This window comes from Sinocyclocheilus anshuiensis, unplaced genomic scaffold (assembly GCF_001515605.1).
Source record: "Sinocyclocheilus anshuiensis isolate Anshui unplaced genomic scaffold, SAMN03320099.WGS_v1.1 scaffold2067, whole genome shotgun sequence".
Lineage (NCBI taxonomy): Eukaryota > Metazoa > Chordata > Actinopteri > Cypriniformes > Cyprinidae > Sinocyclocheilus > Sinocyclocheilus anshuiensis.
Window position 1 is genome coordinate 329,242 of NW_015540844.1, and position 17,686 is coordinate 346,927.

Sequence of the window (17,686 nt, forward strand, 5' to 3'; positions counted from 1 at the left end):
GGTGTGAAAAAAAGGTAAATTATGTGAAAAATAATGCGTTTTTTAAAAAACGAAGCGTTAACACATGTTAGATTGCACCCCATAAACACAATCAAGCCTAGAAAAAACCCAGTGAACCACCCCTTTAATCTCAGTGAGGTTTGGCCATAAGTGGCGTTCCAACACCACTAAGCTGGACATTTATTTATTTATTTATGATTTAACGCCATGTCAGCAGCAGTGGCTATAGTCATGGCAAGAGGAAACATTTCAGTTTCACAATTCAATCGTATATATCATTTCAAAACAATTATATAACAATTTTGTTGGAAAATTATATATATATATAAATAAATATGTAGAAATATACAAAAACATACATATAATAAAAATAACAACAAGAACAAAAGTAATAAGAACAATTATATAGAGTCTTTCAGCTTAATGGATGACAAAAATTTTAAAATCGTCCCAGGAGAATTATTTTTTAAAATGTCGATTAATATATTTTCTGAATAAAAAAGTTGCCTAGTATTATTTAAAATTGCTAAGCTGGCCATTGACCTCCCGATGGCCTGTGCTGTAGCCTTCGTAGCTCGCAAAGCCAAGTCTGTTGCACTGCGCAGCTCCTTGAAGGCTGCAGGGTCAGGTCCGGACTCGTCCATGACTTGGAGGAGTTTGGCCTGAAAGACCTGGAGCACGGCCATGGACTGCAGAGCTGAGGCTGCCTGCCCGGCGGAGGAGTACGCTCGTCCAACGAGGGCAGACGTTGTTCTGCAGGGCTTGGAGGGGTGAGCGACCTTCGCTTTCCATCCAATGGCAGTGGGTGGGCAGAGGTGTGCAGCCTGACTCATCGAGAGGAGGCAGTTTTTCGTAGCCTCTTTCCTCAGTGCCATCCACTGAGGAGAGCGCAGAAGAAGAGGATGTGCGAAGGCGATCCGAGTCGGGAGCGTGCCACGATTTCATGAAACCGTCGTGGACCTCTGGGAAAAACGGGGAGGCTCGTTGACGAGGGGCCTGGCAGTGCCCCGGCAGGAACCATTCGTCCAGACGACTACGAGTGGGCTCCTCCGGCGTAGACCACTCCAGTCCCAGCTCTTCGACCGCTTTAGAGAGGACACGGAAAAGTTCAGCGTCCATCCCTTGCTTGGCGTCACTGGGATCGCCAGACGGCAAAGGGGCGAGGTCGATAGTAGAGCCCGACATCTCCTCCGCATCTGACGCTATTAGAGGCATGCTGTTATCTAATAGCTCGTCCTCCATCACACCGAATGAAACCATGTCGCTCGCATCAGCCGAGGGACGCTGGTCTGAGTGTTCAAAGAGGATGGGAGAACCCTCTCTGCTTGGTGAGGGTGAGGCACGCGGGATCTCGGGCGGTGTGAGCTCGCTCGTAGCCGATCGCTCATCCCCTTGCCCCGCTGTTTTTTCCTCACAGGTCCCTTGGAGGAAGAAAACGGGAGGGCGCAAGGGGCGGAGTCGCTCTCTGAAAAGAAAGCGATCCGAGTGCACAGAGATTTGAAACAAGGCCGCTACTCTTTTAGTAGCGAAAATTTGCTTTTTTAGACTCGCTGGATGGCGGCAGGGGACGAGCTGATGTCTGCGCTGAATGCTGAAGGCGGCTCGTAGAGCGGGCCGGAACAGCAGAGAGGCATAGAGGAAAAGGCAGCTTCTGTCCGCAGCGAGGCGTGTCAACGGCGAGCGCTTCAAGTCCCGTAGATCAGCGAAGGGAAGATCGTCGTCGCTGAATGAGAATTGATCTGAGATCCTATGGCGAAATGCCCATAGGACATAGCCAGATGGCCCCGCCCATTCTGGCAGGCTTCGTCGCCATAGGCTCATGCAGCTCCGCTGCTGAGCCATTGGTTCGTTTTTTATTTACTACACAAACCAATGGCCATGCGGTTACACTGCGTGATTGTAAAGGCTTCAGTCCTCAGAGAAAAAGGAGTTTTTTACCATAAGCAGTACGAGTGAAGTATCGAAAGGGAACATTATTTCTGAATAAAAACATTCTGAACATTCTGAACATTCTGAAACAATTAACATTTCAAAAAATGTTAGACGAATGTCCAACTAAAACATTTCAGAAAGAATGTTCCATGAATGATGTATAAATACCATTTGAACTTTGAATGAACATTCTATTAGCGTTACTGGAAGAAAGTTTGTTCATAACCTTGCCAGAACATTAACCGAAGTTTTGAGAATGCTCCCTTTTAGCTGGGTAGTATTATGCTGACATGTGTTGAGAACGCATTAGCAACCACAAAGCAACGCCATGGCAACTACTCTAGCCTCATGCCAATCAGAAATTAAAGAGATAAAAAAACGTTGAAATTTGGATACAAAATTAGTTGTGGTTATGATGTCACAATCATTTGCTCATTAACATATGACTACCCACATTTATATGTGAACAGCTATTCAGTCTATAGAATGATGAAGGAAGGAGTGAACTATGCTGGAATATGAGGCTAATCATAACAGAGGTAATTTGCATAAAAAACTAATTCTAAGGATGGAAAAACAGTGATGGAAAACTAAATTACAACTTTGGTGCAAAACCCTTTCTTAAAATGATATATGGACTTCAAGGAGAAAATGCCTCATTAAACACAAATTATGAAAACTTCTGAGCCTGTGAGCTGCATTCAAGTTAGACACTGAATAGAGAGTGAAAGAGAGAGAGAGAGAGAGAGAGAGAGAGAGAGCGAGAGAGATGGGAGTTTGAGAATAAACATTGATGACTCACCTTATTATTTGCCAAGTATAAATAACTCAGCCTTTCCAGAATATGAAACCCTTCATCATCAAGGCCTGCACGCACGCACACACACACACACACACACACACACACACACACACACACACATACACACATTATTGCTTGACATGCAGCAAATACCTTAATTTCATGTTTCATTTCAATAATTATTAATGTTCATATAAGCTATACATACATAAACGCATTCTCTACCATTCAAAAGTTTTTTAAATGTTAAGATTTTTTTAAAGTCTCTTCTGCCAACCAAGGCTGCATTTATCTGAACAAGTATAAACAGTAATATTGTGAAATATTATTACAATTTAAAATAACTGTTTTCTATTTTAATATATTTTAAAGTATCATTTATTGCTGCGATCAAAGCTGAATTTTCAGCATCATTACTCCAGTCTTCAGTGTCACATGATCTTCAGAAATCATTCTAATATTCTGATTTGCTGCTCACGAAACATTTCTGATTATTATCAATGTTGAAATCAGTTGCACTGCTTTCAGTGGAATATTTTTGTGGAATCCGTATTACATTTAATTTTTCAGGATTCTTTGATGAATAGAAAGTTCATTTATTTGAAACCGAAATCTTTTGTAACATTATAAATGTCTTTACTGTCACTTTTGATTAATTTAATGGATCCTTGCTGAATAAAAGTATACATGTATGGAACAGCATGTGTGTTTGAACGACTTGAGAGGATGTAAATAATATCAGGATTTTCATTTTTAGCCGAACTATTGCTTTAAACAAAAGTAATCTGCCAAAAACATTTCCACTTTAAACCGTCATGTTGACCACACATGCAGGAAAGAGCGTGATCCAAACCCTTTCCTTCTGCATCCCTCCATCCTGCTCTCTCTCTCTCTCTCTCTCATCCTGACCCTCTGTAACAGATTATTCTCTGCTATTTTCAGTCGCTGTCCTCTGCTGACCCTCTCATCAGCCGTACCTTGTGTCGTGAGCCGGTTGTTCTGTAGGTTTAGGGTCTCCAGCTGCTGAAGACCTGACAGATGCTCCAGCGTGACCTCAGTGATTTGGTTATTCTGGGACAGAACAGAAAAATAAATCACAGTTAACCCGTTAAAGAATACTGCATCACATTATATATGCAGATTTCTAAGGCCTCTAAATGATCAACATGATCAGTAAGTTGCTGAAAAACCTGTCGCACACAATCTACAACATGCTTTATCTCATCTGATTGATAGTTTATTTTTTAGCAAGTAAAAGGTCTTTTAGTTTAATTGTACAAACGTCCATCTTCAGCTCATGCTTCATGTGTCTTTTTGCTGTGACATTTTTACTGATGTTCATAAGGGATAGCTTTTATATTGTTAGTAATATTTCAAGACAAACACTTACTAGACTGAAGTAGGTTTACTTGATTATCCAGACATCTCAAATATCTCAAATATGATCATCAGGCTTCTGAGGAACGTTTATTTGTTCATCTCTCATTCATCATTGTATTGCATTGCATTATATGATTTGATCATACAGTGTATATATATATATATATATATATATATATATATATATATAGACATATTATTAGAGATATATACTGTTATAAAGATCTCATTGATTTCCATCAGAATTTCATCTTAATTTTTGGCCATATGAATATCAGTATCTGCAACAAATTGCGTATTTTTGCTCAGTTTGAGTCTCTATAAAAATTTTTCCTCCATATTCTCACTATATTATATTTGAGCCATAAAAGCCTGGCATATCAAATTATACTAAAAAAAAAAAAAAAAAAAACAAACATGCAACTTTTTTTTTAGTTTAAAGGTTCAATAAATTGCTCCATTTCAAGAAATTAGATTTTTCTGACTATTATTTCACATGTCAAGCTTTACAGGGTTTAAGGGATAGTTCACCCCAAAAATAAAAAATCGGTGATCATTTACTCACCCTCATGTTGTTCCAAACCCGTACAACTTTCTTTCTTCTGTGAAACACAAATGGAGATGTTTAGCAGAACGTCCCAGCTGCTGTTTTCTATACAATGATAAAAGTTATATGAATGGGAATGGATGCTTTCAAGTTCCAAATGGACAAAAAAAGCACCATAAAAGTTGTTCATACACTATATTTTAAGTCTTCTGGAGCCATAAAATCATTTTGTCTGCTTTCAAATTTTAACTGCATTTCAATATTCAAACTAGTGCATCATCATCCCTTATCAGACTGTCAATTTTTTTTAAAGAATTATTTATGTAAAGAATTATAAAGGAGTTGAGTTGAAGTGTCAGTTGCTCATAAGGATCCATTAAAACATATTTTTAGTACAAATCTAATGATTAATTGCATTAAGTTTGTTTTTAATTACATTTAAATTTTTAATTAAGCAGACTTTTTTATACAAAGCGACTTATAAATTAGGAACATGCACAAAGTATGATAATTATTAGTTTGATTATTATGAATCACCCTAAATTAAACCATTAAGCCATTAAACTGAAAGGCCTAGGTATAATACAAGCCCCATCATATTCTCAGAGAACAGTGATATGATTTGCATCTGCTATAACAAACAGCTATCATATGGCGTCAGAAGAATGTAAATATAGTGCACTAGTCATATGAACTACTGTTATAGCGCATTTGATTGTCATTTTTGAAATTCAACAGCATGGTTATTAAAAAGAAAATGGACATTCTGCATTCTGTCTTCATTTGTATTCCATAAAACAAAGAAAACATACAGGGTTGTAATAACACGAGGGTCATTTTTAGGTGATTTATCCTTTTAATGTGTTGTATGAATGCATGTATGTATGTATGTATGTATATGTATTAATTCGTTTTTAAATGTATATATATATATATACACACACTACCAGTCAAAAGTTTGGAATCATTTAGATTTTTTGATGTTTTTGAAAGCTGTCTCTTCTGCTAACCAAGGCTGCAACTATTTGATTTAAAAAAAAAAAAAAGAAAAAAGAAAGAAAGAAATATTGTAAAATAGTATTACAATTTAAAATAGCTGTTTTCTATTTCAATATATTTTCAAATGTATTTATTTATTTACTCAGCAAGGATGCATTAAAATGATCAAAAGATATTGTATAGACATTTATAATGTTACAAAAGATTTCTATTCTATTTCATTCAAATAAATGCTGCTCCATCAAATTTTCTATTCATCAAAAAATTCGGGGGAAAAAAACAGTGTTTTCAACACTGATAATAATCAGAAATGTTTCTTGAGCAGCAAATTAGCATATTAAAATGATTTCTGAAGATCATGTGACACTGAAGACTGGAGTAATGATGCTGAAAATACAGCATTTCATCACAGAAATAAATTACATTATTAAATATATTCAAATAGTAAACAGTTCGTTAAACTACAGTAATATTTCACAATATGACTGTTTTTACTGAATTTTTATTCAATAAATGCAGCCTTTGTGGGCAGAAGAGATTTTTCAAAAACATTTAAAAAATCTTACATATAGAATTTGTTTTTAAACGAGTGACATTTTGATTCATGAATACATTAATCACCAGACCTCCCAAACATTTCAGATTCTCAGGGTTGATTATTTCTGTCAGATTTTATCATCACATAAACAAGAAGCAACATATTCAGGAAAAGTGTGCCTGGGGAAGCAATCAGAATCTGCAAACAAACCCACACACCTGCAGGGACAGCTGGCGGGTCTGTTCGGATAAATCCTGTGGGAATTCAGTGAGACTAACTCCATTACAGTCCACCGCTCCATCCCCGCTGCAGCTGCATTTCTCCGGACAAGATATCTGTAGCTCCACATTTTTCACTGTTCCGGGTGGGTCCTCCGCCTCTCCGTCCTCCTCATCCAGCTTTAGTTCTGTTTCCGCCTGACCTCGAACCAGAGTCCAGCCCAGCAGAGCCAAACACAGCACCTCCAGCAGGCCGCGCCGCTGACACATGGCTTCCGGGCCTCAATGCTTGCACTCGGGCAAAACGAGATCTGTGGTTACCGATCCAGTTAGAAACGTGTGACCTGTGGTTAAAAAGAGTTGATACTTTCTGGATTCACTATGTGACTTTTCTAGGGAGATTTCCATCCTGTAAGCGTGTTTATATGGTAAAAAAAAAAGCAAGGGATAAAGGGACAAAAAGCTTTCCAAAAAGAAAGGAAAAAACACAAATAACATCGTAATTATTTTTTTATAGACAGCCATAAGCTTCAAAAGAGATCTTAAACTGTGTGAAAAAAGCAAACTCTGCGATTGAAAGTCAAATATCTCTTAACTCAAATATTTTACATCAAATACATCCAAGAACAAATTATTTAAACTATCAGAATTCAATGTATATGTTTATACTCTTATTTTTCAGTCAGAAATTTACTCTGTGCAGCTTCAGAGCAATATAATTTTCCAGGTTTGTTTGTCATATGCTGGCCAGAAGGGACAGTTTAAAGTTAAAACACCGTAAAGAATTTGTTTCTTATAAACATGCAGCTTTTGTCTTCTCCAGATGTTAACTGATGGACTGGAGTGGTGTGGATTACTTGTGGATTATTGTGATGTTTTTATCAGCTGTTTGGACTCTAATTCTGACGGCACCCATTCACTGCAGAGGATCCATTGGTAAACAAATGACGTAATGCTACATTTCTCCAAATCTGTTCCCATGAAGAAATAAACTGCATCTTGGATGGTCTGAGGGTGAGTAAATCACAGCAAATTTTCATTTCTGGGTGAACTATTCCTTTCATTTCTCAGAGAACTGTGTCGATACAGGACAGTCTCGTTCTGTGATTATTTTGCACATTAGCAAACTGCCTGATACAACAGCTAATCACTGTGGTGCTCCAAATGATAATGTGGCTTATTTCGCCTCAGTAAAAAAATACAGCTCTGGGTTCATCCGCCACGAAAACACCACCAAACCCCTGATCTGAGAGCAGTTTTCTCCAACGTGTTCATACAAACCCCAACATTCCACGTCTGAAGCCCAGTTTCCCAAAGGCCTGCTAAGGAATTGGAAGGAAAATGAACTGGGAAAAAAAATTCTGGAATGAGTTCCAACAACAAAAAGCAGGTGTCTAACATAAACATGGTTCACATCACATCGCTGCAAGAGCTGGAAGAGATGGCATGGGGAAGAGACCTTCTAGAAAAAGCTCACTCTAATAACCAGTGAGGACAGAATATTCTTACAGCAGCTCATCATTCAGCAGCTGAATCTTTTCTAACTGATCGGACTAAAAATGACAATCAATCAATCAATCAATCTATATCTATCTAATCTACTTCAAACTTTCTTTCCAGGCTTTCTCAACCCACCATAAAGTTGTCTACACTGTTAAAAATTTCCTGTACAAATTACAGTAACTTACTGGCAGCAGTTCACCAGTAACTTACTGTAAATTAAACTTACAGTAAAAATACTGTGTTAATATTTACAGTACAATTTAACTTGCTGTAAATGTATTTACAGTATGTGTACTGTACTTTTAGTTTTTACTGTAAAATATACTGTAATTTTATGGTCTTCTCCAGTAACATATTGAAATACAAGAAAAATATATATATAATTTAACTGAAAATAAGCAATGACAACTGTATAACTTTAAATTTTTTAATTGTTCAATTGTAATCCTTGCAATAACATTTTAATATTTTCACAGATTCAGTTAAGACTCAAACAAAACATTGTTATAAACTATTATATACATTGCATACTATTCTAACTATTATAGTTAGAAAAAAATCTTAAAATTTATCCTAAGCACAACATATTATGATAATAGTGAATAGTGACGATAGTGAATCTTCAAAAAGAACTCAAACTATGAACCCATGTTTGACAGTTGGCCGGAAGCAATGGTTTATAATTTTAAATGTTTAAAATATTAGTATTTTTCTCACACATATCTATAGTAAAGTGTCAACTTTGAGGGACCTATCCACTTGCATTACATGGACTCGCAAATTCTCTCATCACTTACTCACCCTCATGCCATCCTTGATGTATATGGCTTTCATTCTTCTTTTTCCCTTTAATGTTTACTTAACATTACAGCATATTGCAAGATGTACTTACATCTGAATAAACTCCAAAGTAGTGGCTGCTTCCACTTGGTACATGATGTTATGCACATAATAGCAACCGAAGAGAACAGCAAATGCAGAGGACAATCACAGGAAAGAAGACTGCCTTCGATCACCAGCATCCATTTTTTGCATAAAAAACCTTTAACATCCATGCAATCTTTACATTTCACAAAAAGTTCTTTAAAGTGGAAAATAGTTCTTTAGTTTTTTTTTAATGATCTTCACACAAACAAACAAAAAAATGTTTTCTTTTCAATGGTTCACTAAAAGGTTGAACCATCAACCCTAACCTTTATTTGTGAAGTGTGAATAACAAATACTTAATTGATCATGAGGACAATAATCATGCGATTTCTTTGCTTCCATTGAAGTTGGTTTGAACATCTCAAATCATGATGGAGAACATGATCATAAGGTTTTTCTCAGGTCACCTCCAGTTATAGAAGCAAAAGAGACACCAAATACTAAGACATTCTCGAATTCCCTCAAATTGTTATGCTGATAATCAAATTAGCAAAGAAAAGCTAAAAAATAATGCAGAAAGGAAGCTTTTTAATAAACGTTTGGAGCACACTATACATATTTAATGCTCAACTTCTTTGCCAAACAGTAAAAGCCTCATTTTAATGCAGAAAATGTCGTTTCTAAAAGAAAAACAGACAATATGTTCACGCTTTCCCTAAAGTTCACTGTTATGTAACACTAACTGCAACTCAAGAACATCCTCAGGTCAGATACTAAAACACATGACTCCAGATAACCTCGAACACAGCTGTTTAACATCAAACACAGCTGGAATCAGTTCATGTGCTCTGGGAAAACAGAATGGATCATAAGAAAAACAACATGTATGCGAAGTATAAATGTATAAATTCATACCTCCGCTTCTTCTGAAAGTATCCAACAGAGTTAAAGCCACAGTCCAGCGTATGAAATCTTCCTAAAACAGCCCAAACACATCATAAGACCAGCAGCGCTGGAGAGACACGGTCAGCCAGATTACCTTCCAGATGTGTGAAGAGCCAAAGAGGGAGAGAACACAGAAGAGGAAAGAGGAAAGTGGTGTCGCCAAAAAAATTAACGTCTTACTTCTGTTCCTCTCGCAAACAAACTTTTCCATGATTGTAGTTGAAATGTGAGGCTGGTGTGGATTTTATCTTATTCTGGGAAACATTATTTTGCACGTATTATAAGTAGCTGCTTGAGAAATGTTCTCACTTTACTCTATAAACAATATTAGTTTGACATTCACTTAAGTTCCCGAGCCTTTAGGAAACAAATAGGTCAACCCAGAGAAACATGTGGTTTTTATTTGACTCTTGGTTTGAACTGCATCACTTATCATACACATGCATCTGTAGATCTTGGTCAATCCAATTGCACAGTTTTAATTCATTGCCAACTGATAATTCACTGTCATATGTGACCCTGGACCACAAAACCAGTCATAAGGGTCAATTTTATGAAATTGAGATTTATACAACAATGTATTTTTGGCTATTGCTACAAATATACCCCAGCGACTTAAGACTGTTTTTGTGCTCCAGGGTCACATTTGTAAAATGTGCATTAAAGTTGACCTTTTGTGCCATTATTATATGGATATGATATGCAATCTAAATGCTAGCATATCTCTAAAAGTTAAACATTCATTTTCAGCAGATATGCATTTTTAAATTTTAAAAATATTTATGACTCATGTTGCACCACACAGATTTTTGTCCAATCAAACGCTTGTGTGAATGAGAAAGTCCCGCTCCTTAATACAACCTGAACCCGACGAGAAAGTAGCCAATCATATTTCATGGATATGATGTAAACCCTATTGGTTATTTAAATAAGGTCTTGAAAGTTAAGATGAAAGAGTTTACTGAAAATGTCCTCGCCTTCAGGCCATCCAAGATTAGGATGAGTTTGTTTTTTCATCAGATTTGAAGAAGAGTGTCATTACATCACTTGCTCACCAGTGGATCCTCTGCAGTGAATGGGTGCCATCAGAATTAGAGTCCAAACAGCTGATAAAAACATCACAATAATCCACAAGTAATCCACACCACTCCAGTCCATCAATTGTCTTGTGAAGAGAAAAGCCGAGTGTTTATAAGAAACAAATCCATCATTACGGCATTTTAACTTCCTCCAGTGAAAAAGTCATCTTGTCTGAATCAGGAGAGAAATATGCACAGATCAAGCATTGTCCATTGTAAATTAGGAGGATGATGAAAGAAAACAAATTATTATAATATTTTATGAAAAATTCAGAATTGGCAAATAACAAATAGAAACTATTTTCTTTGCATGCATAATAACACCAGGTTGTGCTATTAAAAAACAAATAGGACTCATTTTGAGGTACATGGATAAAGAGTGCAGACAGAGAACTCCTGATCCCGCCAAGGACAAACGCTAATGTTAAAAACGGGGAGCGTCTCATGTAAACACATTTCACAGGCATTATCTCAGACTGCTGCACTTGCAGACCTTTTCAATGCAATGAAATGTCTTCTTAATGGCTATAAAATGAGACGATGGGCAAGATGAGAGTCACTGCAGTTCAGCTTCAGTCTGATTTGTGCGTGTTGAAAAGGCACTTAACCACAACCTGAAAAACGAAGGCACTTGCACACACGTTACTTCGCTATCTAAATGGGGACATTACATAGACTTCTGTTTTTATGTACTGATAGTTATAGATTTTATAAGCTAATCCTAACCCACATCCTAACCCTACCCCTTACAGAAAACTTTTTGCATTTTTACAATTTAAAAAAGGAGATATTTGGAGATTTTGTCAGGTTTAGCTCACTTTTGGGTACAAATCTGTCCCCAAAATATGGTTAAGTAGGTACACACACACACACACACACAAATCTCTTCGTTTCTGCATTTCACAGCTTGTTTCCTAAGCTGAATTTTTAATAAACATAGCATTGTATATAATGAATATTGTTGACAAATTGCTTATGCTCCTCATTTAGATATAACATCTGCTTTTATTTACAAGTTTCACTAAATGCAACAAATTACTGTAATTCATCCAAACAGATTTGCATAGTAATGTCATTCAGCCACCTTGAGTCGTTGTTCCTATTCAACAACATTATTTCGAGTAAACTCAGCTTAGTTGTCGTTTACATTGGAAACTGTGTTATAGTTTTTAATAATCATATACTAGATGCTCCTTTACTTATTTACAAGTTGTGCTTTATATAAGTTATCATTCATAATATTTTTCAAAATATGTGCACAACAGCAATAGATAAATAGAACAATTAATAGAACGATAGAACGATAGATAGATAGATAGATAGATAGATAGATAGATATTACATTTCATTCATTCTAGTTACCTAATATCAAATTCACATTAGACAAATTAATTTGCTCATTAACACAAACATGTTTTGGCTCAAAAAAAAAAAAAAGCTCAGTAACTAAGATGCATTCTTTAACAAACAGCCTTCAGGCCACTTTTGAGTCAGTTTGCATCATTTGGTTTGATTACTCATCAAGAGGAGAAAAAAAAACACAACCATTTTCGTTAGTTTCTGAGAAAAAGGAGTCAATAATGAATATACCTGAAGCAAAATAACCTTATTCTAACATACGCCAACATACATAAAATCGGTTTCTTAACTGAAATACTGACATTAATGGAAACGTGATCACCTCGTTATGATTTCCTGTCTCGTCAAGGGTAGTGCATCATTGATTGTGGATGAAGATTCCTCACATGTTACACAGGTCTTGCAATCCAGGCATCACTAATTAAACATACTACATTTGTTGAAAAGACCTTTGATGGTAGGAAAAATAATTAATACATATTTGAGTGCATTTTACAGTGAGTCAGACTCACCTTCAGCACCCTGAACACTTCAAACCTCTAATGAAAACTGATGAAACCGGCAAGCATACTCACCTAACTGCCTCCGTCCAGTCTAGACATATTTTTCTTTCAGCCCAATAAACTGGACTGAAAACAGCTGCATTTGTCCTGCAGATCATCTGTGACTCTCACACAGTAAAGATGAATTTATAAACATGAAACATGACCACAGAGCTCAGCAAACGTCTGCCCCAGTTTAAAATATTTATCACTTGCTCAGCAATGGATCCTCTGCAGTGAATGGGTGCCGTCAGAATGAGAGTCCAAACAGCTGATAAAAACATCACAATAATCCACAAGTAATCCACACCACTCCAGTACATCAGTTAATGTCTGGTGAAGTGAAAAGCTGTGTTTGTGTAAAAAAAAACAAATCCATCATTAAGAAGTTTTTACCCTCAAACCGTTACTTCTGGCTAAAATGAGAGTCCTCTATCCATGGACTCTGCACAGATCAAGCACGGTTTACAAGAGAAAACAGTCCAAAACAGCTCTAGACAAATATGTTGGTGGATTGTAATATAAGAGGACAACAGGAGATGGACTTTTTCACTGGAGGAAGCGTTATTATGGATTATGGGCTCGTATTTTAGAAGGAAGAAACGGTTTGAAAGTCTGAATGATGGATTTGTTTCTTACAAACACGCAGCTTTTGGCTTCACCAGACATTAACTGATGGACTGGAGTGGTGTGGATTACTTGTGGATAATTGTGATGTTTTTATCAGCTGTTTGGACTCTCATTCTGACGGCACCCATTCACTGCAGAGCATCCACTGCTGAAACACTGATGCAATGCTACATTTCTCTAAATCTGATGAAGAAACTCATCTACTGTATTTTGGGTGGACTGAGAGTGAGTAAATGTTCAGCAAATTTTCATTTCTGAGTGAACTATGCCTTTAAACTAGGATAGAATAGAGTAGTTCAACACAGAAAGAAAACAACTCTTCGTTTCAGGTGGCCAAACACCTGCTCAGAGCCACAGTTTAATAAAATTCACTTTCCTTTTTATTCCTCTGTGTCTGGTGGCTGTTATGTTGGACATAAGGAAGCAGACAATAAAATTGATGGCCTAAAAATGTATTGCCTCATAACACTTCCTGGAGAAGCGCAATGCTCCGTCAGTCTGACCGGCAAACACTCCCTCAGGTCAGACAACAGATGAGACCTACAACACATGCTGGCAACCCAATGTGAAACTTGATTTCCCTTCTTTTTAGCACATCTGTTCTCTGAAATGTAGAAAACAGGACACGATTTAAATACCAATATGAGTTCATGAAAGGAGCATTTGATGCTTTGAGTTCAGCTCTCAGGAGAAGAAGCTACTAGAAAACTATTGCAAAGGGAAGGTCACTGAGAAATGTGGGATACAATACAACGCCTACCGAGAAACACAGGGCTTTTAACAAAAATCAACAGCTGCTTTTCTATAAAACATCCAGTCTGAATACCATATGCATTACTTTCTCGGTCTTTCTTTGAACGCAGTGAAAAACAGCATCTGTAAATGTAAGAATCTGAATCAATTAAGTTGTTCATTGCACTTATTTTACTCTACTGCTCATCCATGTTTATGTTTAAAAAGTTAAGTTTCAAAGCCTCGGCCTTTCTTTGAACGCAGTGAAAAACAGCATCTGTAAATGTAAGAATCTGAATCAAGTTGTTCATTGCACTTATTTTACTCTACTGCTCATCCATGTTTATGTTTAAAAAGTTAAGTTTCAAAGCATCTTTTTTTAACTATAGATGTGCTAAACTCCATCAAACCTAAACGTCTCATCTCAATGACTTGTAATTATATCAATGCAAAAGCTCTAGAATAAGCAATGAATTATAACAAAGCAAAAAAACAACAACTCTGAACTGTTTAAACTGATTTTACCACGGTAAGACGTGTTATACATGATGCAAAGCAAAACACTCTTTACCACTGTAAAATCACAGACTCAAGTTGATTACTGCTTTAATAAAATGCAACAGGAACAAATGAAAGATACAGATTTTCTAAAAATAACTGAAATAACAATGGTTAATATGCAACATGGCATCTTCATATGGAGCTCAACTGATGTGCAATATGGTGTGCATGTATTTTTATCAGCTCATCTAATGAGATTTTAGAGTCATAACTGTTTCAATAAAAAAAATAATAAATAATGAGGCATAGAGGATGTGCAGCACAATGATTTTTTACAACTAAAAACCCTTATGAGGTTAAAAAATCATTTATGTATTAAATGGCAGAAATTAAAAGGCACATTTATGACATATATACATTATCAATTTGACACCATCATCATATCCAATATTTTAAGATAAAACAACAAAAAAAACATTTTTGTTACTTGAAATAAATAAACATTAACTGAAATAAAAGAAAACTTTTTTTTTTTAGTTTTTAACATTTAGCATTTTCGCTTAGCTTAAGTTGAAGTACTAAAGTAACTAAAACTAAATAAAAATAATTAATAAAAAAATTATAAATACTATATATATATATATATATATATATATATATATACATAAAAAAAACTAATAAAAATGCATAAAAAACCCTAAAACTTACTAAAATCAAATAGAAAATGTAATAGTATAATGTTGATTGAGTAAATGATGCAGAGAAAAATATTTAATTTAAAATAATTTAATTTATAAATACATACATATATATATATATATGCAGAGTTTATGATTGACAGTTGACATCAGCTTTGATTTGTCCCGTTTGTCTGACCAGTAGCAGACGGGGGGAACGTTCGAGAAACCTGTTTGAAAAACGTTATAATTTTTGCTAATTTGCTTGGGACACAGAAACTACACAATTCAGCTATGACCTAATAATACAATATACAAAAGTCTAAGTAGTGATGCATGTAATATGGAAGAAATAAAGGTGGACACAGACAGAGAGAGAGAGTCTGAGCTGTGGAATGTAGGTCAGAGCTCGTTAACAATTCCAGGGATTTAGTGTTTCAGCTGAAGTTTTCAAAGGAAAAACCTAAGCGTGGCAGGCTGGACATCGGCCAGTAACTTTGGGTGGAAACGTCTGAGCTTTCCAGAAGTGCTGAAACACACGTACACTGGATCATCTCACGAGAAGAGCAAGAAATGATATGCAGGCAAATGAGCTTCAACATGAATTGAGCACTTGGCAGAAAGAAAAAAACGGTGGTTTATGTACGAGTAGTTTTCATGCTAAAGCATCGGCCTCCACATTAATAACTAGTTGTTTAACAGACCTGTAGGCAAAGGGACTTAAATTACTCTTATTACAGGGAAAATCCTCTTTTTGATAAAACCCAAGTTTTTTTTCCCACTGGCTTTTGAATTATTGAGGAAGATATGCTCTGTGACCAACAAACGTGTATGATTCTTAGATGTTTTGTTCATGACAATCAAATTAAATTGATAAATGAACACACACTTCCCATTTTAATGAGAAAGTTTAGGTTTATTTAGTACAAAAGTATTTTAGCATCTGATGGGGAAACACTCAAAAAACATTGATACTACAATTATACCTGCAAGATACTGTCAAATATATCCATGCACTGATCTGATGGATATATATTTATATAATTGGTGTTTGTTGTATCAAAGCAGGACTGTAAACCTGCTCCTCGTGACCTTGAATAACTATAAAGACGAAACAGAATGAATCGCAATGCTGTTGTACACAGTGTTGTAATGTAACAAAGTAATAACACTTCGTTACAGTACTTAAGTATTTTTTGGGAGTATCTGTACTTTACTTGAGTTTTTATATTTCAGCCAACTTTTACATTTACTCCACTACATTTCCTAATTAAAATGTATACTTTTACTCCGATACATTTCCCCGAAGCATATTCGTTACTTACTACAAAATAGTCAGAAGTCAGAAGAACACGGACTGCAGGAAAGCAGGTTTGACGAATCAGTCAGTGGTCTAGCGTTTGCAAGTTAAAAACACTTTGCTCGTGCAATCAAGTGCGCGCACAACCGTGGATGATTCATTTTCCACTCATGTCGAGTCTGTGTGTGCGATATACAGTATATCTTCAGCGATAATATGGTAAGTGTTGTTGTAATGATGTGCGATCGGACATTATCAAGTAGGCTATATCACCAAATCTCACACAGAGTGCACGCACGTTGATTTATTAGTCTATTAAAACTCAAAATTCCAGGCATTCTAAATTGTAGACGGCAAAAATGCTTCTGTATGCTTTTTATATTTATATAATTTAATATAGTTAACTTAATCTATATCACACAGAGAGTACCGTTTTTCTGCAGATATCAGCATAACACATTTAATAATCGTTTTATACAAGTTCAGTAAAGCAATAAGTAACTTACATTTTAGACATAATATTGCTTGTTTTTGCTAAATTTTGCCAACGAAAATAGTTCCAAACAAAGATCACACAGCACTGTTTTGCGTCTCTGAGCAATAGTGTTTACTTATTGAACGAATCAGCTTTTTGAACGAATCGGTTGATAAAATGATTCAGTGATTCACTCAGTAACACAGTCAAATGCTTTGTTCCTGAATGAATCAGCCGTTTGAATGAATCGGTTGAATCTCAATGACTCACTCATTAACAGTCACTTGCTGTCACCTACTGGGATGCAGATTCCAGAAATGTTTTCTTATGCTGTAATGAAAGACACTAAGTACCGGATGAAGTGCTTCTTATTCTTACCCAAAAATACAAAATGGAAGAAAGAGTTAAAACTGAACACAATCTTGCTACTTAAGCGGTGTATGAACATTTTTAATATATATTTGCTGCTTTTCCATTTTGCATTTACTTGTACTTTTACTTTCAATGCTTAAGTACGTTTAAGATTTAAAAAATACTTTTCGTACTTAAGTAGGCTACAATAATTATCACATACTTTAAGACTTTTACTCAAGTAATATTGTAATATTACTTGAGTAAAAGTCTTAAAGTATGTTTTTACAATGTAAACGGTGACTTCAA

At 35.8% G+C, this 17,686-nt stretch overlaps 1 protein-coding gene across 2 annotated transcripts in view; it reads right to left on the reverse strand.

The window, feature by feature from the left end:
* Positions 1–9,826, reverse strand: part of LOC107687582 (podocan-like) — a 24,686-nt gene extending 14,860 nt beyond the window's left edge. The window contains exons 1-4 of one of the 2 annotated variants that reach the window (XM_016484968.1): positions 9,702–9,826; positions 6,417–6,760; positions 3,712–3,805; positions 2,735–2,799 (exon numbers count right to left, since the gene is read on the reverse strand). In XM_016484968.1, coding sequence (XP_016340454.1) covers positions 2,735–2,799; positions 3,712–3,805; positions 6,417–6,686 — 429 coding nt within the window. In that variant the 5' untranslated portion in view covers positions 6,687–6,760; positions 9,702–9,826. Of the gene's footprint in view, positions 1–2,734; positions 2,800–3,711; positions 3,806–4,679; positions 4,710–6,416; positions 6,761–9,701 lie in introns of those variants that run through there. The other variant, XM_016484969.1, reaches the window with a different exon arrangement.
* Between the last annotated feature and the right edge of the window lie 7,860 nt (positions 9,827–17,686).